Source organism: Osmerus mordax, chromosome 22 (genome assembly GCF_038355195.1).
Source record: "Osmerus mordax isolate fOsmMor3 chromosome 22, fOsmMor3.pri, whole genome shotgun sequence".
Taxonomy (NCBI): Eukaryota; Metazoa; Chordata; class Actinopteri; order Osmeriformes; family Osmeridae; genus Osmerus; species Osmerus mordax.
Genome location: NC_090071.1, coordinates 12,689,785 through 12,715,073, shown reverse-complemented (window position 1 = coordinate 12,715,073; position 25,289 = coordinate 12,689,785). Strand labels below are relative to the sequence as shown.

At 46.0% G+C, this 25,289-nt stretch overlaps 1 protein-coding gene across 1 annotated transcript in view; it reads left to right on the top strand.

The window, feature by feature from the left end:
* The window catches only part of kif13ba (kinesin family member 13Ba), a 49,298-nt gene that overhangs the window by 18,957 nt on the left and 5,052 nt on the right, over positions 1–25,289 (top strand). The window contains exons 8-40 of the mRNA XM_067260106.1: positions 1–88; positions 4,623–4,757; positions 7,839–7,951; positions 8,907–9,018; positions 9,180–9,392; positions 9,906–10,016; positions 10,127–10,261; positions 10,545–10,675; positions 10,817–10,903; positions 11,254–11,447; positions 11,910–12,046; positions 12,214–12,347; positions 12,431–12,593; positions 12,720–12,866; positions 12,988–13,137; positions 13,389–13,514; positions 13,675–13,848; positions 13,946–14,103; positions 15,104–15,236; positions 15,343–15,519; positions 15,761–15,860; positions 17,585–17,711; positions 17,884–17,939; positions 18,292–18,416; positions 18,528–18,710; positions 20,220–20,312; positions 20,421–20,573; positions 20,672–20,749; positions 21,902–21,955; positions 22,103–22,238; positions 23,130–23,227; positions 24,043–24,105; positions 24,562–25,198. Of these exons, the coding sequence (XP_067116207.1) occupies positions 1–88; positions 4,623–4,757; positions 7,839–7,951; positions 8,907–9,018; positions 9,180–9,392; positions 9,906–10,016; positions 10,127–10,261; positions 10,545–10,675; positions 10,817–10,903; positions 11,254–11,447; positions 11,910–12,046; positions 12,214–12,347; positions 12,431–12,593; positions 12,720–12,866; positions 12,988–13,137; positions 13,389–13,514; positions 13,675–13,848; positions 13,946–14,103; positions 15,104–15,236; positions 15,343–15,519; positions 15,761–15,860; positions 17,585–17,711; positions 17,884–17,939; positions 18,292–18,416; positions 18,528–18,710; positions 20,220–20,312; positions 20,421–20,573; positions 20,672–20,749; positions 21,902–21,955; positions 22,103–22,238; positions 23,130–23,227; positions 24,043–24,105; positions 24,562–25,198 (4,721 nt within the window). The remainder of the gene's footprint in view (positions 89–4,622; positions 4,758–7,838; positions 7,952–8,906; positions 9,019–9,179; positions 9,393–9,905; positions 10,017–10,126; positions 10,262–10,544; positions 10,676–10,816; positions 10,904–11,253; positions 11,448–11,909; positions 12,047–12,213; positions 12,348–12,430; positions 12,594–12,719; positions 12,867–12,987; positions 13,138–13,388; positions 13,515–13,674; positions 13,849–13,945; positions 14,104–15,103; positions 15,237–15,342; positions 15,520–15,760; positions 15,861–17,584; positions 17,712–17,883; positions 17,940–18,291; positions 18,417–18,527; positions 18,711–20,219; positions 20,313–20,420; positions 20,574–20,671; positions 20,750–21,901; positions 21,956–22,102; positions 22,239–23,129; positions 23,228–24,042; positions 24,106–24,561; positions 25,199–25,289) is intronic.

The window sequence follows — 25,289 nt, the reverse complement described above, 5'->3', positions numbered from 1 at the left end:
GAGTAGACAGGCCCTAAGAGTGAGGGAACACAAGGTGCTGGGGCCCTATGTGGATGGACTGTCACGTCTGGCTGTTGCTAGCTACAAGGTAGTTCACACCCCCACACACAGTCACAACCATACACCTTCACTCTCATACACACTGAACCTTATTGGAATGTGTATCTAATGCTGTGTTCACACCGAAAGCGTTACTCGCGCAATTGACCGCGGAATCATTTATGTTTATTCGCGCGATTCGCCTTTCTCTTTGGGAGTTTATCGTTTTTTTAACTTTTATTTTATTGTCAACCATGACAATATGAAATGAAACTACTAATGAAACTACTATAAACAAATACGAAGTAGTGTGGTATAGCAGAGGATGCCCACAGACAGCTACAATACTCTTGCCCTCCATTTCTTCTTAAACATCAGTGACATCTCAACATTGATAAGCTTTTGCAACACACCATCCCGCAAATTTCTCACTTGAGTTGAAAATGTTCGTGTTCATCGCGTCATTCACATCACCCGGTGAGAATTTGCGTGTTTGCATTAACTTTATACTAGTGCACAGTGCCCATGATGCAGTCGGTGATTAAGATGTCAGTAAAACCAGAGCTGCCAACTCTCACGGTTTTGCCGTGTGACACACGCATTTAAACAATTTCTCACGTTCTCACGCCACACCTTGTATATCTCACGGTGAAAAGGCAACGCCAAAGAAGTAGCCAAGCTAACGTCGTAAACAGTAGTAAACAAAGCCCTCTACAAGTGAATACGGGCGCATTGAAGATGACATGTAAATTCCGATTGCGTCAGTGATTTTTTTAGCCCTATTTGTATGTGTATCTAAAGGCTGGTTAAGCACTGTAGGGAGGAGAAGTTGGACAATACAGTGCACTGCAATACAGTGCACTTACATCTGTAGTGCACTCCGTCGCTGAGTAGTGCTGTCTCAAATGGAACACTTAAGTTAACCACTTGGCGGGAAGTGACGGATGCAAATCTGATTGTGACACCCGCGAATCTAAGGCGGATGTGACGGACTCAAATCTGCTCGCGAGTCATTTCGTCCGCCATTATTTTAGAAATGAAATGAAAAGCTGCCGAAAGGGCTCCTCTTCCGCTACGTAGCCAATATGGCGCCCGTTTAGGGCGAGTAGTGTCCATCGTTGTACACTGCATTTTTTGACCGTTTGCAGTGCGCCATCCGGGTACTTTCAGTGCCCTGAATTCTGCTGGTTTTGTGAGTGTAAGCGCCCTAAGCACTAAAAGTCAGTGCTCGAAGTGCACAAGTGCGCGGTTGTAGACACAGCCACTGACTCACGGCGGCGCCAGAGCTTCAGAGCTAAAGCGGGGCAACAGATTAGGTGTCCCTAAAGAACAGTAGTTCCGCATTACATTCATGAATTTGCACGCAAGTTTTATTTATTTTTATACTGTGTATTCTCTGTGTAATTTCATGCACTGCACCGTGACGCCCGTACCGTTTAGGTTCAATACGAATACCGTTCCACCCCTAATAGATAGTGCATAGTGCCGGTGATAAAATTGGTGACACACACAGATTTCTGGAATTACAGATAGTGCAGTGCCCGGGATGCAGTTGTGATGACATTTCTTCTCAGTGGTTCAGGCGGGAGGACTCTACATTATTGTAATACTTGAATTTGGCATATGGTTGTGCTCGCAGCAGCTCCCTGCCACACCCAACTGAGACACCGTCTTGACATCCGGGGTAGAGAGCAGCGAACGCATTCCCCTTGATAAAGAAGAACACAGACAAAGGGTGGAGGCAGCGGCGTAACAATGACTTGGCGGGCCTGAGCGCAGATCTCACCAACGGGCCCCTTAACCGACCTATCGTCGGCAAAATTATTGTGTTGAGCTATAGTCAAAAAAAAATAAAATACTGTCATTTTAATGGTGAATGTTTGATTTTATTTTCGTTAGATATGCTAGCGTAAAGTTTAGCCTATCTAGGTTTAGCTATTTTCCGACTACATCCTGCACATAGTTTACAATAGCCTATCTAACCTGGCTGCTGCCTTAGCCTATAGGCCTATACGTGCATGTTATATATCTAAATGCATTCAATTAGGCTATACCAGACAGTAAACGTTATGTGATTAGCCTACCCTGGTGGCTGAGTTTCACACTCATTGCTGTTGGGCTGGGGGTCAGACGTAGCGTCCTCTTGAACGCTCTTTGCCACAAATCCAAATGAAGATACTTTTTCCAGCTTTGCCACCCTTTCATTCTGCTCTTTGCGTTCGTGCCACTTCCTGCAGCCACTTTTGTGTTTGAAGGGCATGGGGTAGCCTACTTATCGCTTACTCAACACACAACGCAATGCAACATAACACAACAGGATGGGAAACAATCGCAACATGTGTGGGTGGACGGGCTATAGAATCTTTGACAACAATATTGCCATTTTTCTATGGCAATATTACTTAATAAAAACGAGATTCGTTTGATTCAGCAAAAGGCAAATTAGTAAAATGAATTATTTGCTGTTGTTAAGCCTATTGTTAAAATGTTTATTGGGCAGGTGATAGCTCATAATTATGAATAACTGACACCATAATTGAGAAATGTTTGCGAATTGATGGGACTGGATCATATGTACTTCTTCCGAAGTTTTGTAGTAGTTTTTTGTCCGAAGTGTTCCCAGACGTGTGATATGACGAGTTGCTAATGACGCGCTAGGTCTCAGTCCCCTGCATGAACCAGCTCCGCTTGATTTTGGTACCTATATTTCTCAGATCACAATTGAAATTCTCTGTCATTTCTGAAGTACTTGTTCAACCTCCACATCTATTCTAGTCAAATTGCCAATGCTGTGGTAGCCTATATTCATGCAAATGATTATGTAGTCTTCATTTGTCTGCTTTTTCTACGTTATAAATTGCTTATGTTATGTTACTATATTGGTTCTCTCAGTAGCGGAGATAGCGTGGGTGCATGGGTGCGGCCGCCCCAGGGCCCCGTGCCAGTCAGGGGGCCCCCAAACGCCGCCGATCTTGCGTCACGTTACGAGAAAGGGGCCCTCGCTTAGTGACACAATGCAGATAATTAGCTGAAAGAAGCTAACTACGGCTTCTGATCTCGCGCTACCACATTCCGTTAATCCAGCTCTTTTTATCAAACGTAAGTTACGTAACAGTCACTTAACTCATGGCTATGGTAAACCAGCACAACAATAACAATTGCCAGGCAACAAAACGCAACATTCAGTGCTGAACAAAGTTTCAGCCGGCTACGTCTCATTAAGACATAGCCTACTTGCGTTCGTGCATGGATGAGGCCAGACTGTCAAATCTCACCTTTCTGTGTGTGGAGCGGGACATATTGACAAGGACAAAGTGGTTGGCAAATTTTCCACCATGAAGGAGGAGGATGAAGATTTAATAAGGGATATGTGTATAGTTGTTAGATTTATTTGTTCTGGAGGATCGTTAAGCAGACAACAAAATTGTAAGAAATACTGTGGCACTGATTGAGCGCACTTGGCCTGTTCAGCACCATCGCTGTCAATCAGCTGTTGCTGTGGTGTTGAAAATATTTTATTTGACTGGTAAACTTTTTTCTTTGTTCGTCAATACAAACTTGTCAACAAATGTGGCTTTTCTTTGTGTCTTATTTGACATATAGGCTTACTAGGCTGAACAAGTGACACATTATAACATATGCATTCATCAGATATTTTACCGTTTTTTTTACGGTTTTTATTTTAAAATGACTTGGTAGCAGAGGGCCCCATGATGAAGCTCTGCCCCCACTGCACTGAAAGTCTAGTTCCGCCCCTCTGTTAAATAGTCTTACCAGCACAAACATCTAAACATTTAGTTAATAACAGAAGTCATTACATGTACAATGGTTGAGACAGTTGTCATAATTGTATGCCTAATTCACCATACAGTGCTTGTACATTTGCAATGTGCAGGCACTTTTGACATCAGTAAACACATTCATTTATGTTACAAAATTAACTAATCTATACTGAAAGCGAATCCACTTTATATTGTCATACTGTTCGCTAGCCAAGCCATTTGAGAGCAGCTGAATATCGGTTGTAAAAGTGAATTTGCTTCTAAATAACGAAACAGAATTTCCTTATTTTCCGTACTACGCTTAGTTTCATTTCAACTCGCTGCAGACCTAAGGACCAATCAAAGTGAAGGGGCTGGGACACAGAGAGAAAGCCAAACTGGCGGCAAATTGTTTTTTCAATATTTTTCATAATTTGATGTTGAAATGCTTATCCAAACAACGTCAATTGTGGCACTGCTCTCCATTGGGTTATAAAGAGGACACCTGCAAGACATGAACTTTGCAGAGTGCCTGGTTCTTTCTCTGATTGTGGAAAACTAAACCCATTCTAATTTGTACACACACAGATTCCTGGTATTATTAGAGAGATGTAATCTCGGCGCGCAAAAAAATTGTTTAGCTTTCGGTGTGAACACAGCATAAAAAAAAAAAAAAAAAAAAAAAAAAAAATTGACTCCATTTGTCTCCTTTTTAATCACTTATGACTCTGGTCCTCACTGCCTGTCTCCATCTCTCTTCCTGGCTCTCCTGTATCTCTTCTCTCCTGTCTGTCCTCTTTCTGTTCCTGTTTCCCCGTCTAGGACATAGAGTCTCTGATGTCTGAAGGAAACAAGTCTCGTACGGTTGCAGCGACCAACATGAACGAGGAGAGCAGCAGATCTCATGCCGTCTTCAACATCATCCTCACACATACACTCAAAGATCTGCAGTCTGGGGTAAGGGAAATGCGCACACACATACAAATATGTGTAAATATGCGTGTGTGCGCCCTCTGCAGGCAAAGTCTTATCACTTTACATCAAAGACCTCCACCCCTGCCCACCACCACAACCACACACACACATTTATGTCCCAGATTCACGAGTCAGCTCTAGTTTCAGCCCTCATTTCCACTGCAGTGGAACCAACCTTGTCTCCTGGAAAACCTGTAAATAAGTGATGGCCTGATCAGCCTGTGTGTGTGTGTGTGTGTGTGTGTGTGTGTGTGTGTGTGTGTCAGCCTGCTTTTTTTTCTCCTGGTCAGGGGCCTGGTCATCCAACCCTGCTTCTGTGTGTCTGGCTATAGGCCAAACACACACACAATAAATAATGTAACTCTGGTAGACATGATCGCCTCATCAGTTCAAACAAGTACATCTTTCTGGGAGTTCTGGCTATCTTATTGAATATGGCTGCTGGCTGACTGATTGGACCTGCCCTTGACTGGAACGTTTCTGCTGCATGAGAAGGCTTTTGTTTTATCATCTGAAATAGATGATACAATAGATAATTGTTGCATGGTTCAAGTTCTTTGGAGACTTGGAGACTACTCCTGAACGTGCCTTCGATGCACGTGTCCTAGGATGTAAGCGCACACAGCTAAAAATGGTCTTGAGCTGGATCATTTAAACTGAGGAGGAAGAAAGGATCTCTGTGAGATCACACTCTCACACACATTAACTAAAACACACACACGCACACACTGAGAAAAAAGACAAGGCACTGGATTGAGTTGCTTTCGCCAAGATTTGCATGTCTACATGGAAGTGTTCATGCAAACACGTTTATGTTTTAAATCCATCCATGTCTCTGTCTGTCTCTCTCTCACAAGGGCAGTCTTTGTTTTTATAGCACACTGTAATCTGCCTTTCCCATTCCCACTCAGCATGACCCCAGACATACTGTATGAGCCCATGCATACACACACTCCCACATGCACACTCACACACATACTCCTCCATACACACAATGTCGCACACATACTTCAGCCTTCACCCCTCCTCATTCTGTTGAGCTTCTATTACTCACAATCCCTCTGTATGTATCCCATCCCAAGATACTGGCCTCCATGTTTGCTCTTCCTCTGTATTTCTTTGCTCTATGATGCATTCACTCGTGCCGTCTCTGTCCCACCACTGATGTTTTTTTTGTTTGTTTTTTGTTTGTTTTTTCCTGAAGTGACCACAGTCTCTCTTTCTCTCTCTCACTTTGCATGTCCTCCTCTCCCCCTTTCATGTCCCCCTCCTCCCTCCATCTCTCTGTCCAGCTGCTTTTCTTAACACACACTTATGCATGCATTTGCAGGGACGTAGCTGTCCTCTCTTCTTGGATCCCTCCTTCATTCTTTCCTCCCCCTCTTCTCCTTACTTTGCACTTCCTCTTCCCCTCTTCTCCTGGTCAGTGGAGGCCCCACCCCTGCAGCTGACAGTGTAATCACAAGGACAATAGAGGCTTGTTACTGCTGCGATGTGTGTTTGTGTGTGAGCATGTTTAAGTGTGTGTGCCCCCGAGTGTGTATGTCGTGTTTCCCTTTTGTCTTTGCTTCCCATAGGAATGTCCAACAGAGTTTGGCTAATGTGTCCTTTCATTTTCATCAGGCTCTCTGATTGGCCGGCTAGGAAAACAGGATTATGTGATTGGCCCAAGGAAACTCACATCAATGTAATTCTGAATTAGTCATGACCAGGGGCCTGTTCCATAAAGGCCGCTCAAAAAAGATCAGATTAAAGTCCCAAACCTGACTTGAATGAACCTAACAAGTCAGTTGGGGCTAAAGCGGTTCCAGAAAGGACAATTCTAGTTCATGCAATCTGATTAATTCAAGTCAGATTCAAGTAGTCAAGATAATTGTGGATGCACCATATTCTTAAGCAGCCCGAGAAGTGGAACATGGATCATATAGATCCACCATGGAAAAACGCAATGTTCACGACCACGTGTCTTCTTCCGAATGTCATCTTTAAGCCGCGTACTATGACACCTCATCCACCACCTCATCAAAATAAAATGACATGCCATGATTGACATGAACGATACGTAGATTGAAATCCTTTTATAGACCTTTACTTCATTGATTACAAAAACCATAGGCCCACTAAACACATCTACGTTGACTTTTCTTTCATGTAGCCTACAATTAACCAATAATAACTTTTTAACATGTTTTTTGTATTTCTTTATGTTAAGTAAAACGTAGGCTATGTAGGTTTGTATCATTCTAAAATCATTGTTCATCAGTGTTTAATGCATTAGCCTAAATGTTTTATTTATTGAAGTTTATTTTATATAAATGTCAATCTTTTACCGATAGTGGTTAAAAATGGTTCATTATGGCACAGGTTACAGGAACGTCTGGTTAAGCACCAACACGGGCCAAGCCTGACAGTTAACCAGTCCCGGACGAGGTTCGTTTTGCAGCATAGCTGGCCAGTGGCCATAGTAACTGAGTTCGAACTACATTAAACTGGCTTTATGGAACCAAATCAACTGGAAATGAGTCCGACTAACTGACACAGGCTTATTCGGTAAACTCGCTTTATGGAAGAAGCCTCCGGATTGGGTGAATTAATGTCAAAGTAAAACTGGAGAAAACGTTTGTGCCATACATTAGCCCAGTAGCTCCAGTTCTCAACATTACTCAGTACACCAAATGTTTCTGTTTTTGGGGAACTATGCAAGGTTGAGTACAGTAGAAAAGAGGATGTTTTTGAAACAGAAAAATCAGCTTGTATGTCTGGACTGTTTCGGTGGTTTATTTATTTAGGTTTCACTGGTGTTGTAGTTCTGTTATTGTTTCAAATCTGGTCTAGTGGACATAGGTCTCAATGGCTCCATCTCTCTCACTCCACCTCCCTTTCTTTTTCTCAATCTCAGTCTGTCTCTTAATAAGTTAAATCACGTTAAATACGAGTTACTGTCATGGCAAACAGTGTTTGTATGGCCCAAACCGTAGTGTGAACTAACATCACAATACACATGACAATCTTGTTCTCTCTGTCCCTGCTTCCTTTCCTCCCTCCCTCTAATCCTCTCTCTAGACGAGTGGAGAGAAGGTGAGCAAGCTGAGTCTGGTGGACCTGGCTGGCAGTGAGAGAGCTGCCAAGACCGGAGCAGCAGGGGACAGACTGAAGGAAGGGAGCAACATCAACAAGTAGCCGTCCCCCCCCCCCACACACACACACACACACACAGTTTTGTTGTCAGATTCAAGGTGTATACTCAGTGTTTCCTCTAGTATTTTTTAGCAGTGGGGGCAGGTCCGTCCGACCCCCCCCTCCCCAGCCGAAACAAAGTTCTAACCCTATATTTCGGAGCAGGTTAATGTAATAGTCTAATAGCTAATGTCATATTTCACATACTTTCGTCCTATTTCCCCTAAAGCAATAAGGTTAGGCTACTTAAAGAGACCTTCCACTCATAAAGTATGTTCTAAATGGCATAAATGCTGCCAATTAATAATTGACGTAACAACGTATTGTAAATGGTCAGTAGCCTATCGATTAAGGTACTCGAAAGCATGTACACTGTCTGCTTCATTTGATCTTGATAGGCTAAGCATTCTGTAGCAAATAATAACAATAAACCCACTATTTATTAATTAAAGCTACTTCAACATAATAATGCACCTAAAATACAAACGTGAGCAAGGGCAGCAATCGCTATCGAATCAACAGACATGTGCAATGTAGCTAGCAGGGGAAGAATACAAACAACGAAAATCACCAGTTAACTTAATTTAAATTTGCAAGAACTAGAGACTAATACAATAACAGGCTTAAATGAACTGACAACATAAGTTATACGACTTACAGTTCTCAAGGAAGCACACGCAATCTCAACTGCGGTGTGAAGCGTGTGTCCGTGCTATTCTACGACATGCACTCTAACAATCACTGCTGATAGACGGCCAAACATTTTGTACAGCCCTATTTCTGATACCGTGGCGGCAGAAATGTAGCCGTGGCGGGCCGCTAAATCAACATAGAGGAAACACTGGTATACCTGCTCTGGACGAGCAGTATGTCAATTACCACACACACAATGACTCAAAGGGAACCCTAAAAGAGTGTTTTGAGAGTGTATTTGAATTGGATTTGTGGTTTTAGGTCCCTGACCACACTGGGTTTGGTCATCTCTGCCCTGGCTGACCAGGGAGCAGGGAAGAACAAGACTAAGTTTGTTCCCTATAGAGACTCTGTACTCACCTGGCTACTAAAGGTAAGGAACACTTTCTCCTTTTTCTTCTTCTTTCTCTTACACACCAACTGTCCTGTTTCTCACATTTCTTCTGTCCCACACCCATTCTTACCCATCTCTCTATACATTTATATGGTCTCTCACTCTTTCTCCCACACCAACTCTTAACCCTCCCTCAACAGGACAGTCTGGGCGGCAACAGCCGCACGGCGATGGTTGCTACTGTGAGCCCCGCGGCGGACAACTACGACGAGACACTGTCAACATTACGCTACGCCGACCGGGCTAAGAGCATTGTCAACCACGCTGTGGTCAACGAGGATCCCAACGCTCGCATCATCCGCGAGTTAAGGGAGGAGGTGGAGAAGCTGCGAGACCAGCTCACACAGGCAGAGGTGAGAGAAGGAAGGAAGGAAGGAAGGAAGGAAGGAAGGAAGGAAGGAAGGAAGGAAGGAAGGAAGGGGGAGTTAAGGAAATGAACACTAATGTCTTTGAGTCAAAAGATGGAAAATAAGGGTAGAAATTGAGAAATACCAGGAATGAAACACTGATCTCGCTCCTTCTGGTAGGGTGGACACATCATACAATTACATTTCAAATGTATGCATTATTTCCTATCTTGTTTATGTAACCTAATGGGTAGAACACAAACCTTTTGACGTTAAAAACAAAAGAAATAAGCTTTTTATGCCTGTTTTTAGGGTCCTAGATGGCACCAAGATGCTGTACAGTGTTCTATCTTGTAAACTTCACACAGTATTGAGACTCTAGTCTTTACTCATTTACTGACATTTCAGTTTGATTCAGTTTGATTACCTCGTGCTAGCATTAGAGGAATATTCGTTATTCTGCCATTGGCCTGCTTGGATGAAGAAAAGACAAAGTTCTATTGTCCACCTTACCTCCAGTCTATGAAGGCCCCAGAGCTAAAGGAACGTCTTGAGGAGTCTGAGAAGCTGATCCAGGAGATGACCGTCACTTGGGAGGAGAAACTCAGGAAGACTGAGGAGATTGCACAGGTTGCTTAGTCACACAAACGTATTCACTCATACGCAGACGATATTCACACAATACATATAATCAAATAAAAAACAACTGTCTTATTTTTCGTTTGTGTGTCTATTTCCAGGAGCGTCAGAAGCAGCTAGAGAGTCTGGGAATCTCTCTGCAGTCATCTGGCATCAAAGTAGGGGAGGACAAATGCTTCCTGGTCAACCTGAATGCTGACCCTGCCCTCAACGAGCTTCTGGTCTACTACCTGAAGGTAGGCCCATGCACTAAACGTGTACTGTGCGAAGTCATAGGAACCCAATATTTTTTTACATTAATATTGTCATAACTGATTTTTTTTGTTTTCTGTATTTGTGTGCCAGTTTAGTCTTTGTCTTTTTATTTCATTACTTCCTAAAACATTTTTGCTTTGCTTTTAATACGATTTTTTAATTTGTGCCTACTTTTGCACAATACTGTGTGTACATGCACACACTAATCAATGGGTTTTCTGGTGGTGTATGGCCTTGGTCCACTGTGTGTGCTCGCGTTCGCAGGAGCATACCAAGGTGGGTTCAGCTGACTCTCAGGACATTCAGCTGTGTGGGATGGGCATCCAGGCCGAACACTGCATCATTGACATCTCTGGTGACGCAGGAGTGATCCTCACGCCCCATCGCAACTCCAGGTGCGCACATGTTCATCAACGTCATCATCAGGCTAGCCCCGCAGCCACCAGGACCAGACATCAGGATACCTGTCACCGACTCCCGATTTTCTTCTCCTGTGTGTTCCTGGACGTTGACATTGTCATGTGTTCTTCCGACAGGACTTGTGTCAACGGCTCCCCCGTCACCAGCCCTCTGCAGCTCCATCATGGAGATCGCATCCTGTGGGGGAACAACCACTTCTTCAGGTAGGAGGCTGGAGAAGGAGAGATGTGTGGAATGAGAAAGAGTGAGGGCAATGGGAAGGAGAACAAGGGACTGACCTAGAGAACGAGGGAGTGAGATGGTGAATGAGGGAGTGAGATGGTGAGCGAGCGAGGGAGTGAGATGGAGAACGAGGGAGTGAGATTGTGAACGAGTGAGATGGTAAACGAGGGAGTGAAATGAAGTGAGATGGAGAACAAGAAGGGAGTGAGATGAAGAACGAGGGAGAGAGCTGACCATCTGGGATAGGTACCATGCTGCTCTGTCAGTGTAGCAGTGGACACTGACAATGTGACTACGCTCATCCTCCCCGCTGGCTTCATTGCCTGTTCAGGATCAACCTGCCCAAGCGTCGGTCCAGGGCCGGGGGCGAGGAAGAGGATGGGGAGGGGGGACTGATGAAGAACAGCAGTAGCAGCGAACAGCTGGATGCAGATGGAGACTCCAACAGCGAGGTGTCCAGCGAAGTCAGCTTCTCCTACGAGTTCGCCCAGACCGAGGTTATGATGAAGGCCCTCGGCAACAATGGTGAGGAGAAAGGGATGGAGAGGGGAAGGGGTGAGGGGAGGTGGGAGGAGAGAGGGAAACGGTTGAGGCGAGGTGTGAGGAGAGGGAAATGGTTGAAGTGAGGAGTGAGGGAAAGGGAAAGGGGTGAGGGAAGGTGGGAGAAGAGAGTAAAAGGGGTGAGGGGAGGTGGGAGAAGAGAGGAAAATGGGTGGGAGAAGGTAGGAAAAGATAGGGAAAGGGTTGAGGGGAGGGAGGTGTGAGGAGAGAGAGAAAGGGTTGAGAGGAAGTTGTAAGGAGAGAGATAAAGGACTGGAGGGGAGGTGTGAGGAGAGAGATGAAGAGGGGGAAGGAGAGGGGAGAGGAACGACGAAGCAATAAAAGAAAACGGTATGGTGGAATGGGAATGTATATTGCAGCACTTTGTGATTGATTATCCACGCCTGAAAGAGGTCGCTCACAATCCTCTCTGCCCCCTGTGCTAAGACCCCATGCAGGCAGTGCTGCAGTCACTGGAAAGGCAGCATGAGGAGGAGAAACGCTCTGCGCTGGAGAGACAGAGGCTGATGTATGAGCAGGAGCTCCAGCAGCTACGCAGACGCCTACATCCGGGACAGGGACAGGTGGGCACCATGTTCTTCTGCTGTTGTTCTTCCTGTGTCCCTCCTGTGTCCCTCCTGTGTCCCTCCTGTGTTCCTCCTGTGTCCCTCTGCTGCTGTTCCTTTCCTAGTCTCCTGTTCACCTGTTTCCCTGTATGTTCACCAGTACCATGTTGCTGTGTAACCTCTAGGGTCAGGCAGGCCAGGGCCAGGGCCCAGCAGGCCAGCAGCAGCCGCAGTACCGCAGCCTGGAGAGGCTCAGCATGGGGGGCATGTCCAGCTCCCCCAGCGCCCAGAGCAGGCTGCGCCAGTGGAGCGAGGAGAGGTGTGTGTGTGGGGCAGTGGGCTTGTCATTTTGTCTGTGGTGTTTCTGATGATGATGCTGACAGTGGCGTTTGCGTGCCCCAGGGAGGCGGTGTTGACGCGGAGCCTGAGGAAGTTGAGGGAGCAGATTGTCAGAGCCAACCTGCTGGTCCAGGAGGCCGGCTTCATCGCTGAGGAGCTTGACAAACGCACCGAGTACAGAGTCACCCTGCAGATCCCTGCTGCCAACCTCAACGCCAACCGAAAGGTACACAAGCACACACACACAGAACCCATATCAACTTATGTAGTCGGTGCTTCGTGAATAGAAACTCACACAAAGCCTCTCAGAGGCACGCAAACATTGTGTAATGCTTCCGCTCCATGTCTGCAGCGTGACGCGGTGCTGAGCGAGCCTGCGGTGCAGGTGAGGAGGAAGGGCAAGGGCAAGCAGATCTGGGCCCTGGAAAAGATGGAGAACCGGCTGGTGGACATGAAGGAGCTCTACCAGGAGTGGAAGGACTACGACGATGACAACCCTGTGAGTCAGTGGTGGGAGGGTGGCCGTGGTAAACGGAGGGGGGAGAGATTTCTAGGAGGCGGTGTTAACAACAGAGTTTTCCCGAATCTCTTGACCCTCCCTCTCTTTTTCTCCTGTCCAGGTGATGCGTTCCTACTTCAAGCGGGCCGATCCTTTCTTTGACGAGCAGGAGAACCACAGTCTGATAGGCGTGGCCAACGTCTTCCTGTCATGCCTCTTCTATGACGTCAAGCTTCAGTATGCAGTACCCATCATCAACCAGAAGGGGGAGGTATGGAGGCCAAGCTTGAGTGCTAGCATAAAGCACAGTGTAAATAATCAATCTACCCTGATCTGTGTGACGACAGTGTCACACAGCTCTGCATGCCCATAAAATTAGTCCCAGTATCCAGGTATGATGACGATGATGAATAGTAATAATACATTTTATTTGGGGGACGCCTTTCAAAACACTCAAGGAAATCTTACATGATGATGATGGTGATGATGATGATGACGGGTGTGTTTGCCCTGGGCCGTCAGGTGGCAGGGCGTCTCCATGTGGAGGTGGTACGTGTAGGCGGGGGCTTTGAGGAGGGCATGGCTGGGGGGGATGACAGCGAGAGCAGCCCCGATGGCGAGGCTCAGGAACGCAAACTGGTCTGCATGGTAAGAGCCTCACACACACACACACACACAACAGATAATGCACACACACAGTCCTCTCTCTTCTAGTTCCACTGCATCTCTTGACTCCCTCGCCCCATATCTCGCTCTCTCTCACCATCCATGCCTCTTCCCCGTCTCTCCACCCCCCGTTCACTTTCAGATCAAGATCCTCCAGGCCACAGGTCTTCCGCAGTACCTGTCCAACTTTGTGTTCTGCCAGTACTCCTTCTGGGACCAATCAGAGCCCATCATCGTGGCGCCCGAAGTCGATCCCTTTGCCTCCTCCCCCAGCAGCAAGGATCCTCACTGCATGGTGGTCTTCGACAGCTGCAAGGTTAAACGTGCACACACGTTTCACACCCGCCACACACATATGCCACGCACACACAAAAGCATAGTGACTCTTCCTTCCTTCCTCCTCCCCTCTCCAGGAGCTGGCTGTGGCTGTGACAGAGGACTTCATTGAGTACCTGACCGAGGGGGCGGTGGCCATCGAGGTGTTTGGCCATAGACAGGCTGACCCAGGCAGGAACCCTGCGCTCTGGGACCTCAGCATCATCCAGGCCAAGACTCGCACGCTGAGAGACAGGTATGCCCGCGCACACACAGACATCTGCATGCTGAGTGACGAGAATGCACACACGCACTAACACACACTGTCCCTTAGTTTTTGTTGGACAAAGGCCAGCGTACTGTATCAGTGTTGCTGTGAGACCACAGATAGATTGCGGCTAGTCTAGGTTGTTATATGTTTTGGAAACTGCAAAGGCAGCTCGAGTCTAAAGGCCGAAATATACTACTCCGTTTTCACGGACACAGGGAACGCCCTCGGAGAGCCCCTCGGAGAGCTCTACGTGCACCTCCTGATTTTCCTGACTGTCCGTCCGTCATTTTATGGATACCCCTTGGCTGTGATTGGTCCGTATTAAGAACCGCTTGCGTCAGGGGCGGGGTTGCCGTGACCATAGATATATATAAAGGCTTTATATATATCTATGGCCGTGACCAACAAGACGAACAGACCACCTCCTTTGACCACCATTGCTCTAAGTTTTTACAATTCTTATTTCAGCTAAACAGTATATGTAAATCAACATCTGAATTAAAATGTGACGAGAAATGGGCAGTGTAGTTCCTGAAAATGTGCTTATTTATTATTGATGAAACGGCTCATTTGTAAATTTGCTCCGACTTTTCGATAACCTAGCTAGCATCGCAGTGCAGCACCACCTACTCTTCTGGGAGTGAAGTGTTTTCAGCACCCACAGCCTTCGGAGTACTATAAATTCAACGAATCCGTCCAACTCCGTCCGTCTGTCTGTCCGTAACGGAGTCGGAGTAGTATAATTCGGCCTTAAGACGGATTCGAGATACCGCAAAGACTGTGGCTAATGTGTTTTGATTCCCGCAAATACTGCGGCTTGTATTTTGTTGTTACATTTTAATTTAATTTTTTTATTATTCTTATTTATTTTTTATAATTACTTTTATCACTTGTATTATTGTTTTTATGTAAAGCACATTGAGCTGCAATTCTTGTATGAAATGTGCTATATAAATAGTCTTATTATTATTACTTTCTCTTGCAGGTGGGGAGAGGTAACACGGAGGCTGGAGATGTGGGTTCAGATCTTGGAGATCAACGAGAACGGAGACTTCATGCCTGTCGAGGTGCTTCCTGCCAGGGACGTACGCACAGGGGGCATCTTCCAGCTACGACAGGTATGCACATTTGGGACAGGAAAGCATGGATGTGCATAGAGGTGATACTCAAGTGTGGACCAGGGCCTTGTTTCTGTGGTTATAACGTGTGTGTGTGTTTGTCCAGGGCCAGTCCCGTCGTATCCAGGTGGAGGTGAGGTCAGTGCAGGATTCGGGCACCATGCCCCTGATAGCAGAGGTACTGCTGGCTGTGTCTGTGGGCTGTGTGGAGATCAGACAGGCCAAGCCCCCCAGGGCCAACGAGCTCATCCACATTGAGGGAGATGAGATGGACAGCTACCAGGTTCATACAACACTATTTATATACTGTATATATAAAAATTTTGAATGAGTGTATGTTATACTATATTCTTAAGAACAATATATTATGTTATATAGCATAAATTGAATATTATTTTCATATATTGTTAAATAGCTATGGTGTCTAACCTAACCCTAACCTAAAAGTAAGTAATACATGTTTATTGTAAGAAGGGGATGACAGTTTCCTCTTGTATGATTTGTTGGTGATTTGCATCCAATAGGAGCGTGATTTGGAGCGCCTGCGTCGCCAGTGGCTGACAGCCCTCACTAAGAGACAAGAATACCTAGACCAACACCTGCAGAGTCTGGTCAGCAAAGCAGGTACACACACACACATAAACAGGAAGATTGTCCAGAAATTCCACACAGGAACCAATAAAAACATCAGTAAGGTCTTACATCATCAGATTGCACCATCCTAAAACACAGTTAAATGAAAAACCATGAACGGGAAGTTGACAAGAAAAGTAATTGGTTATGTTGTAGAAATGTTAAGATTGCTGTATGGTGGGGGGAAGCCATGTTTTTTTTTTTTTACATTTTTATAATGAAAGTTCTGTCTGGTGAACATTGCTTTAATTTGTGAGAACTCCCTGTTCTACCATTGTACATTATCCAAAGCCTCATCTTCAAACTTAAGATGTTGACAGTATGAAAAGAGACTCCACCAGACTCTTTGTTTCATGTGAACAGTAGGGATGGGAACCAAAACCAGGTATTAAACAGGCCCCTGGGGCTAAATTATTAAAGACCGTAGTACCAATAGGCTCCGTTACCGGTTCTGTTCCATGTACTGGAGAAATTAAGAATATTAAGAAGCATCATCTGAACTCCAGATGATGCTTTCAGTGGAGGATTTGATTTGGGGGCTGCGGGCAAACTCTGTCTTGCTTTATATTCTAACTATGTTGGTATTGGCAGTGGTAGGAAGAATAACAAAACAATTTAAGTAAAACTTTTAATACAGCTCAGTAGAAATACTGTCATTATTTATTTTTATTAAGAGTGAAATATTTGTGTATTATCAGTGCGATGTACACATTTACTTAACATCTGTTCAACAATTTGCTATTATTATTTTATTCATTTTTTCAATAAATAACAACAACGAAAGAACCGTTAAGAGTACCGTTACAGAAAAACACAAACTAGAGACTAGATTGACACTTATCAGAAAGCATGGGTCTGATCAGAGCATAGGTGGGACGACAACCACGCCTCAAAGTTGTCACTTTCAAAATGATGGCATTTTAATCCTATCAGGCCAAAATGTCTGAATGTTGGTATGCATGCTTTATTGCTCATGGGGGGGGGGGTCTCAAGAACCCATGTCTGCTTGATAGATTTTTCTCCCCAGTGACAATTTGTGAAAGATTTACCTATAATCTGCCATTGATCCATTTGCCTTGAAATGTTGTATACGTGTGAGGTACATATCTCTACCATGTCAATTGTTTGGAATTTTCACCAATTGGAAATTCTAATTGGAATCCACCATTGCTGCTTGCAGCTATATTTTAAATGGTTCCTGAACCATCCAAGCGTGTACTAAATAATTTAACTACTTATGAAAATGATTCATTAATCCTGAATTACGCAAAAGATTTGACTCGCTGGCGTGTGAAAATCTTTGTGCAGTCTATAGTGTTAAATTAAGTTCCCTTTGCCTTAGTTATCAGTATTTGTAGCTAAATTGAACAGTGGAAAATTGATTATGTATTTGTTTCACCTTCACTCTGAATGTATCTTTCTGCTTACCATTTCCCCCCATTACTGTATTAGTGAGGCTAAAAGTAAGCTACTATCAATTACATGCTACCATTCCACTCCGCCTCACAGAGCACACTGATGCGATAAGAAATTATTTGCTTGCTATTTTGTCACAGCCTCATTAGCTAGGTAGCTATCAACACAAGCGAGACAATTATCAGACAAACATACACCGGTTTTCACACACACTGCTCATTTGAATGGACCTGATACTAGTTAAACACATCTCAATATCCCTCTCACCTCCTTCTTCCTCCTGTACTGCCCTCCTCCAGAGAAGACCGAAGATGACATGGAGCGAGAGGCCCAGCTGCTGGAGTGGCGTCTGACCCTGACGGAGGAGAGGAACGCTGTCATGGTGCCCTCTGCTGGTAGTGGCATACCTGGAGCCCCCGCTGAGTGGTGAGATGCGCGCGCACACACACACACACACAGTCCAAGACATACACACACTCACGTGCATGCAGACATTCACACAGACTTTCACGCGCATAGGCACACACTGACGGACCAGGAAGACACACTGACATGCATACCCTGTGATAACACCGACATTTTCTGGATGTTTCCTCAGGGTTCCTTTGCCAGGGATGGAGACCCACACCCCGGTGCTGTTTCTGGATCTCAATGGTACTTTCTCTCTGATGCACATCTACACAACCACCTTTTTAAAATTTATTTGGGTTGTCGTGAAGAACAACTGAACAGACCACTGAATTCATACCAGTTTCTTTCTCTCTCTCTCTCTCTCTCTCTCTCTCTCTCTCTCTCTCTCTCTCTCTCTCTCTCTCTCTCTCTCTCTCTCTCTCTCTCTCTCTCTCTCTCTCTCTCTCTCTCTCTCTCTCTCTCTCTCTCTCTCTGTTCCGCTCTTTTGCTATCCCCCTTTTGCCACGTTGTTTTTGTCTACTTCGTTTTATTTTCTCTGACACTCCCTCCCTCTCTCTACCCCTTTTTCTCTCCATCTCTTTCTCCTCCTCTCCAGCGGATGACTTCAGCTCCCAAGAGGCACTGGAGGCGCCTGAGGCAGGAGGCTGGGACGCCACGCTGAGCGGCGAGGACGAGGATGACTTCTTTGACCTGCAGATCGTCAAACACTACGACGGAGAGGTAACACTGGTGTGCGAGCGTGCAATTGTTTCTGTGCAGGACTTCCATGGTGCACACAAACTAACTGTTCTGACTATTTGTTTATATCTGTCTCTGTTTGTGTGTGTCCAGGTGAAGGCAGAAGCGTCCTGGGACTCTACGGTTCATGAGTCTCCCCAGCTGAGCAGAGGTGGGGTGTGGCCTGAGCAGCGCGTGTACCTGACGGTACGAGCCGTGGTACAGCTCAGCCACCCTGCTGACATGCAGCTGGTCCTCAGGAAACGCATCTGCGTCAACCTCAACCCTGGACGCCAGGTCAGACTCCCACCTGTACACACACACACACACTTACACTCACCGGCCACTTTATTAGGTACGCCTGTTCAATTGCTTGTTAACACAAATTGCTGATCAGCCAATCACATGGCAGCAACTCGATGCATTTAGGCTTGACGTGGTCAAGACAACTTGCTGAGGTTCAAACCGAGCATCATAATGGGGAAGGGGATTTAAGTGACTTGAAAGTGGCATGGTTGTTGGTGCCAGACAGGCTGGTCTGAGTATTACAGAAACTGCTGATCTACTGGGATTTTCACGCACAACCATCTCTAGGGGTCACAGAGAAGGGTCAGAAAAAGAGAAAATATCCAGTGAGCGGCAGTTGTGTGGAAGAAAAGGCCTTGTTGATGTCAGAGGTCAGAGGAGAATGGGCAGACTGATATGATATGAAAAACGTTGCCTGGTCTAAATGAGTCTCGATTTCAGCTACAACATTCAGATGGTAAGGTCAGAATTTGGCGTAAACAACATGAAAGCATGGATCCATCCTGCCTTGTATCAACGGTTCAGGCTGGTGGTGTAGTGGTGTGGGGAATATTTTCTTGGCACAATTTGGGGGCCCTTAATACCAATTGAGCAGCCTACCTGAGTATTGTTGCTGACCATGTCCATCCCTTTATGACCACAGTGTACCCATCTTCTGACGGCTACTTCCAGTAGGATAATGCACCATGTCTCAAAGCTCAAATAATCTCAAACTGGTTTCTTAAAAATGACAATAAGTTCACTATACTCCAATGGCCTCCATAGTCACCAGATCTCAATCCAATAGAGCACCTTTGGGATATCGTGGTACGGGAGATTTGCATCATGGATGTGCAGCCGACAAATCTGCAGCAACTGCGTGATGCTCTCATGTCAATATGGACCAAAATCTCTGAGGAATGTTTCCAATACCGTGTTGAAAGTATGCCACAAAGAATTAAGGCAGTTCTGAAGGCAAAAGGGGGGTCCAACCCAGTACTGGCGAGGTGTACCTCATAAAGTGGCCAGTGAGTGTATATACACACATGCATTTATATGTACACGCACACACATTTATATACACACTCATACACGTTATATGGACACTGACTTACATACTCACACCAGCCCTAAGCATGTGTTTTTTCAAGCACAGTATGTATTTGAAAGCTAAGCTGATTTGTAGATCACTTGTGTAAATTTAATGCAAAACCCAAAGCTCACATATCACAGTCAGGCAGTTTGCTAGATAGTTGCTACAATTCAAAATGTTTTGTGTGTTTGTCGCATTTGCATCGGTGTAGTCACACATGCATGGATCGCTTTGGCCTTTTGAATCTAATTAATTTAAACATTTGAGTCGGAGACCGGTCCGTATCAGTGAATCTTGAGACACACTCGCTGGCATAATGCATATGTACACACAAACTTATTTATGTACTCACATGCTCACACACATACGCATTTGGATACTCACCCACACATGCCCCCCTCCATGCTGAAATGTGCGTTGTGTCTCAGGGCTTTGCTCAGAACTTTCTGAAGAGGATGACAACGCGCAGCACCATCCCTGGCTGTGGGGTCACCTTCGAGGTGGTATCCAACATCCCTGGGGTAAGGACTACATCTCCCAGCATGCACCTTCACCTCCCCATCTCCATGACGCCAACACTCTCTATCATCCTAAGATGTTAGTATCAGCCTGCCTGTCTCTCATCCCAGGACGCCCAGGGTTCGGAGGACAGGGAGATGCTGGCTCGTCTCGCCGCCAGTTCAGACAACCCCAAGTCAGCTGACAGCGAGGCAGCCATCGAGAAGTACCTCCGCAGCGTGCTGGCTGTAGAGAACATCTTGACCCTGGACCGGCTTCGACAGGTCAGGGGTCAGAGGTCATACAGCTCAGACCTAATGGTCCTATCGCTCTACAGTATGTATACAGAGGATATGACTCATTTTGAGGTATGTGTGTACAGGAGGTGGCGGTAAAGGAACACCTGGCAGGCAAAGGGAAGGGGAACAGACGCAGTCTCAGCTCTCCCAGTGTCCACCGGGTAAACCTCCTCTTGCTGTCTATCTACCTACAAACCTGTCTATATGTCTGAACCCCTTTACCTGTCTATCTATCTACCTACCTGTTTGTCTGTCTGAACCCCTCTCTACTAGGGGTGTAACGATACATGTATTTGTATTGAACCGTTTCGGTACAGGACGTTAAGTACAGGGCTGTGTACAGGTGAGTTCCCGGAAAGGAAGTTGCGCGAGTTTGTTTTCCGCCAGCAACTACATTTGCAGCCCGTGTGGGTCATGGCTAACGCTAGCGATAAACCGGAGCTTCACGACCCTCCCCTGTCGCTAAAGTCTCCTGCTTGGGAACACTTGGGCTTCCTGGTCAAATATTGCAACGGAAAAAGACTAGTGGATAAAACAAGGGTTGTGTGCCGACACTGTTCAGCTGAGATAGGGTATGTTTCCGGCAACACGGTAAACATGCTAACTCACCTGAAACGGCACCACCCGATGTGAATATCACTGCTACAAGAAACAAAAAACCACCTTAGTGCAAACGCAGCTGACTTCGGCATTCAAGCAGCCTCTCCCTATCAATTCAGATCGGGCCAAAACTCTAACTACTACTGCCATCTGAGTTTTTATAGCAGCGGATCTAAGACTGTATTCAGTTGTTGAAAACGCTGATTTTAAACACATGTTAAAGGTGTATGAAGTACACACTCGTCCTCAGTTGAGAATATTTTATTTGACTTATTATCTCTATTACCAGGCAGCACTTTGCAATAGTATTCTATTTTTTTATTTTATTTTCATATTTTGTATAATGTTACAATAAATTGTTGGTTTACAAATAATAAACACACAAATAAACAAGCAAATTTATGTTTTGCATTTTGTTCCCAATCGCATACTGTACAAAAAATTTACCAAACCGTGACCTCTAAACCGAGGTATATATCGAACCGTGATTTTTTTGTATCGTTACACCCCTACTCTCGACATACCTGTCTGAATAGACAGGTATGTCGTTACCCCAACTACCTTAGTAGTTGGGGTAACAAATCTTTAAGCATAATAAAGTTCCATAGACGATAAACATCCATCTGATTTCTCGTTCTCGCACTTTCTCTCCTGTACCCCTCTTTCTCCACCCACCCCCCCCCCCTCTCTCTCCATCAATCTTTCTGCTATAGCTCTCAGGCAGCAGACAAGACCTGTCTTCTAACTGTATACTGGATGACAACAAGGTACCAGCTCTTTAGTTTAGACTGCGGTTTGTAACCCAGTAAATCTCCACTCTGCAGCCACTCAAAAAGAAGACCGTACTGCCTTCTTATTATGCTCTAGGCGTTTTCCAGAATCTTACATTTTGTGCGTATGTACTCTCTACTCAGAGTCGCTGGGAGAGTCAACAGGATATCTTCATGCCCTCCCAGTTCAGCCGAACTTTACCTCGGCCGTCTCCCTCCTCCTCCCCCACCCCCACCCCCTCTCCTGCAACCCCCTCTCAGAACCAGGATCCGGAGCAAGGTAACTCCCCCCCGCTCTCTTCCCTCTGCTCCTCCTCTCCTCTCTTCCCCTCTGAGCTAGCTCTGTCTAACCTGGCTCTGACTGGGTTCGTCCTCTCTTCATAATCACCCTCAAAGACGTCATGCTCTTCTTTATCAACCTACCCTATCATTCTCTCCCCCTTCCTCTTTTTCATCATCCTGTTCTTCACCCCCCTTCCTATTCATCATCCTCTTCAACATCCTCTGCCGTTCAACAATGTTTTCCATGACAGAATTGCTTGTCTGTCTGTATCACTATTCAGTGTCTACTACAGTACATTAGCTGTCTGTCTCATCTAATGTTTCAGTGGTCATTGCAGGGCATCTTTGTTTCAGTTTAATCAATGAGAATTAATCATTCTGATTAATTTGTGCTCAGTCTGTTCTTTATAATCCAGGCATTATAATATGTGTGATCACGAAGTGTCAGTCATTTTAATGTCTTTGTCTCTCTGGTCTGGTCAGATTGCGTCTTGGCTTCAGTGTGTCTCTTTTATTTGGCATTTCTTGCTCTCAACTTCCCCTCTTAATCTTTTCCACCACCTTTCCCTCGCGTCCCTCTCTTTGTCCATCTCCCCTACCCTTCCATCTTCCCTTCCTCCCTTTTTTACTCTCATCTTCTCTTCCTGTCCTGTACCACCTCCTATTCCCTCTCTTTTACTGGTCTTTTCTTCTCGTATCCTCTCTTATTTCCCCTTACCTCCTCTCGTCATCTCCTCTGCTTCTCTCCTCCTTCCATTTCTTCCTTTCCTTTTGCCCTTCTTTGCTCCCTTGTCTTTCCTCCTCCTCCTCTTTCCCTGCTTTTCCTCCACCTCTCCTCACCGGTCCCCCTCCTCAGGTCGTTCAGGGCTTGCTGCCTCTTATCTTTCAGTCAGAGCCCTGGTCCCCCAGATGCCTAAGTTGCTCAAGTCTCTGTTCCCTGCCCGGGAGGATAAGAAGGAGCTCCGCCCCTCACCCCACTCTCAGCAGGTAACCATGGAAACCAACCTTGAGCCCCCAACTCCTCCCTCCATACTTCTACGCATTTTGGTGGCAAATACTGCAGATGTTGCCATTTCAAAGCTCACCTACGTACTGCCAAAGCGCACAGGCGAACATTATAAAACATTCAGACATTTGAGATACGGGGACGTCTAAGACTGCTCCACCAAAAATACACCAAGTACTAAATGTTTTTCTGAGGGTGCCAAACCAAACAAAATCACGCCCAGTGGATCTCCCACCTTCTGAGGCGGCGCTCTCCTCCTGTTATATTTACATTACATTTTACACTTAGTCATTTAGCAGACGCTCTTATCCAGAGCGACTTACAGTAAGTACAGGGACATTCTCCCTGAGGCAAGTAGGGTGAAGTGCCTTGCCCAAGGACACAACGTCATTTTGCACGGCCAGGAATCGAACCAACAACCTTCTGATTAATAGCCCGACTCCCTAACCACTCAGCCATCTGACTCCTATATCTGACTATCTCTGACTATATCATTGAATGCTCACATTACCTTCCACCTGGGTGTTGCTATAAAATTAACCTTCATGTAGCCATCTGTTGGGTGAGGCGCTGGGGGGGAGCTGAGAAGATTGCCACCTGCCAACAGGCTGATTATAGCAGTGAGACAGAGGTGGGGCTGGGGGCACAGCTGCAGACGCATGAAGTCGAAGGGGAAAGGGAGAGACATGGAGATCAGATGGGAGAGGGGGAGGGAGAGAGAGACACAGGAAGATTGTGGGAGGTTGGGGCACAGCTGCAGACCTTACCATCCTGTCCTTGTCTCCTTGTGTTGCAGCACACGCCACGCATCATCATGCAGAGTTCTGGACTGGAGGACAGCCGGATCAGGATGGAACCGGTAAGAACCTCCCTGACTTCTCCCCCAACTTCCTCCACCTCCTGTTTCTCCCTCTCTGCTACACACACACAAAGACATATGCTGATAAAATACTGTACCCTTCAACAGAGCCCACCTACCTTGATCCCAGAGCTACCTTCCCTGAATATTTTGGCTGCTATTTCACTTAACTAAACTGATTTAGCTGGCCAACCAGCTAATTACTAAAATCATGTACACTATGTTGCGGTTGGAGCAGAAACGAGGATCATAGCTCTCTAGGAGCAGGACTGGACAGCCCTGATTTAGAATATCCTGCATACCATTCAGTATCGCTACCTTAAGTATAACACCCTCTGCACCACCGTAATATGAAGGATTTAAGAGTAGATGAAACATGTGATTACAGGGCATGATGCCCTGTCAGTGTCTCTTCTCCCCTGTGTGATTGTTGCCGTTGCCATGGTTCCCCTGTAGGTTGCTATGGTAGGGAGGAACCTGATCCCGGCCCTGACCAATGACAGACAGTGGGATTCCTCCGAAGCCCCTCCTTTTCTTCCTCCTGTTCCATCCATGCATGAACCGCATGACACACCCCTCAGCCCCCTCAGTCAATCCTCCAGCGGCTACTTCTCCACTAGTGTTTCCACGGCGACCTTGTCTGACGCCTCTGCTGTTGTTAGTGACTCGGCCCCCCTTGACCCCTCCCCCGCCACGCTAGAGGCTACATTACCCAGAAACCCCCAGCAGCGAGCTGACCGGAACGGTCTTCTGGCCTCTTCTCAGTACGAAGCCAAAATGGCCGCCACTGGTTCTCCAGCATCCCAGAATCCCTCCAACCACAGCAGCGGTTTAGGACAAAGGCTGGTGAACTCCTTTCAGCCTGCCCCTGTGGATGAGGGGGTATTTGGAGGAAGAGGAAGAGACAGCCTTGAGCGCCTGGAGATCATCTTGGATGATGAGGACGGAGGTCGGGATTACACACTACCTGATTGGCTAACAGAGGGAGCCTGCGTTACCGTGGGAGCAAATAAGGGCGGTACTGTTCGTTATCTGGGAAATACAGAGTTCGCTCACGGAGTGTGGGTCGGAGTGGAACTGGATTTGCCTTCAGGTGTGTTTGCATGTATGAGAGAGAGATGGAAAGAAAGATTTCTTGGGTGTATCCTCTTTGTGTCTGTATCTATAACGGGAGAACATCCATG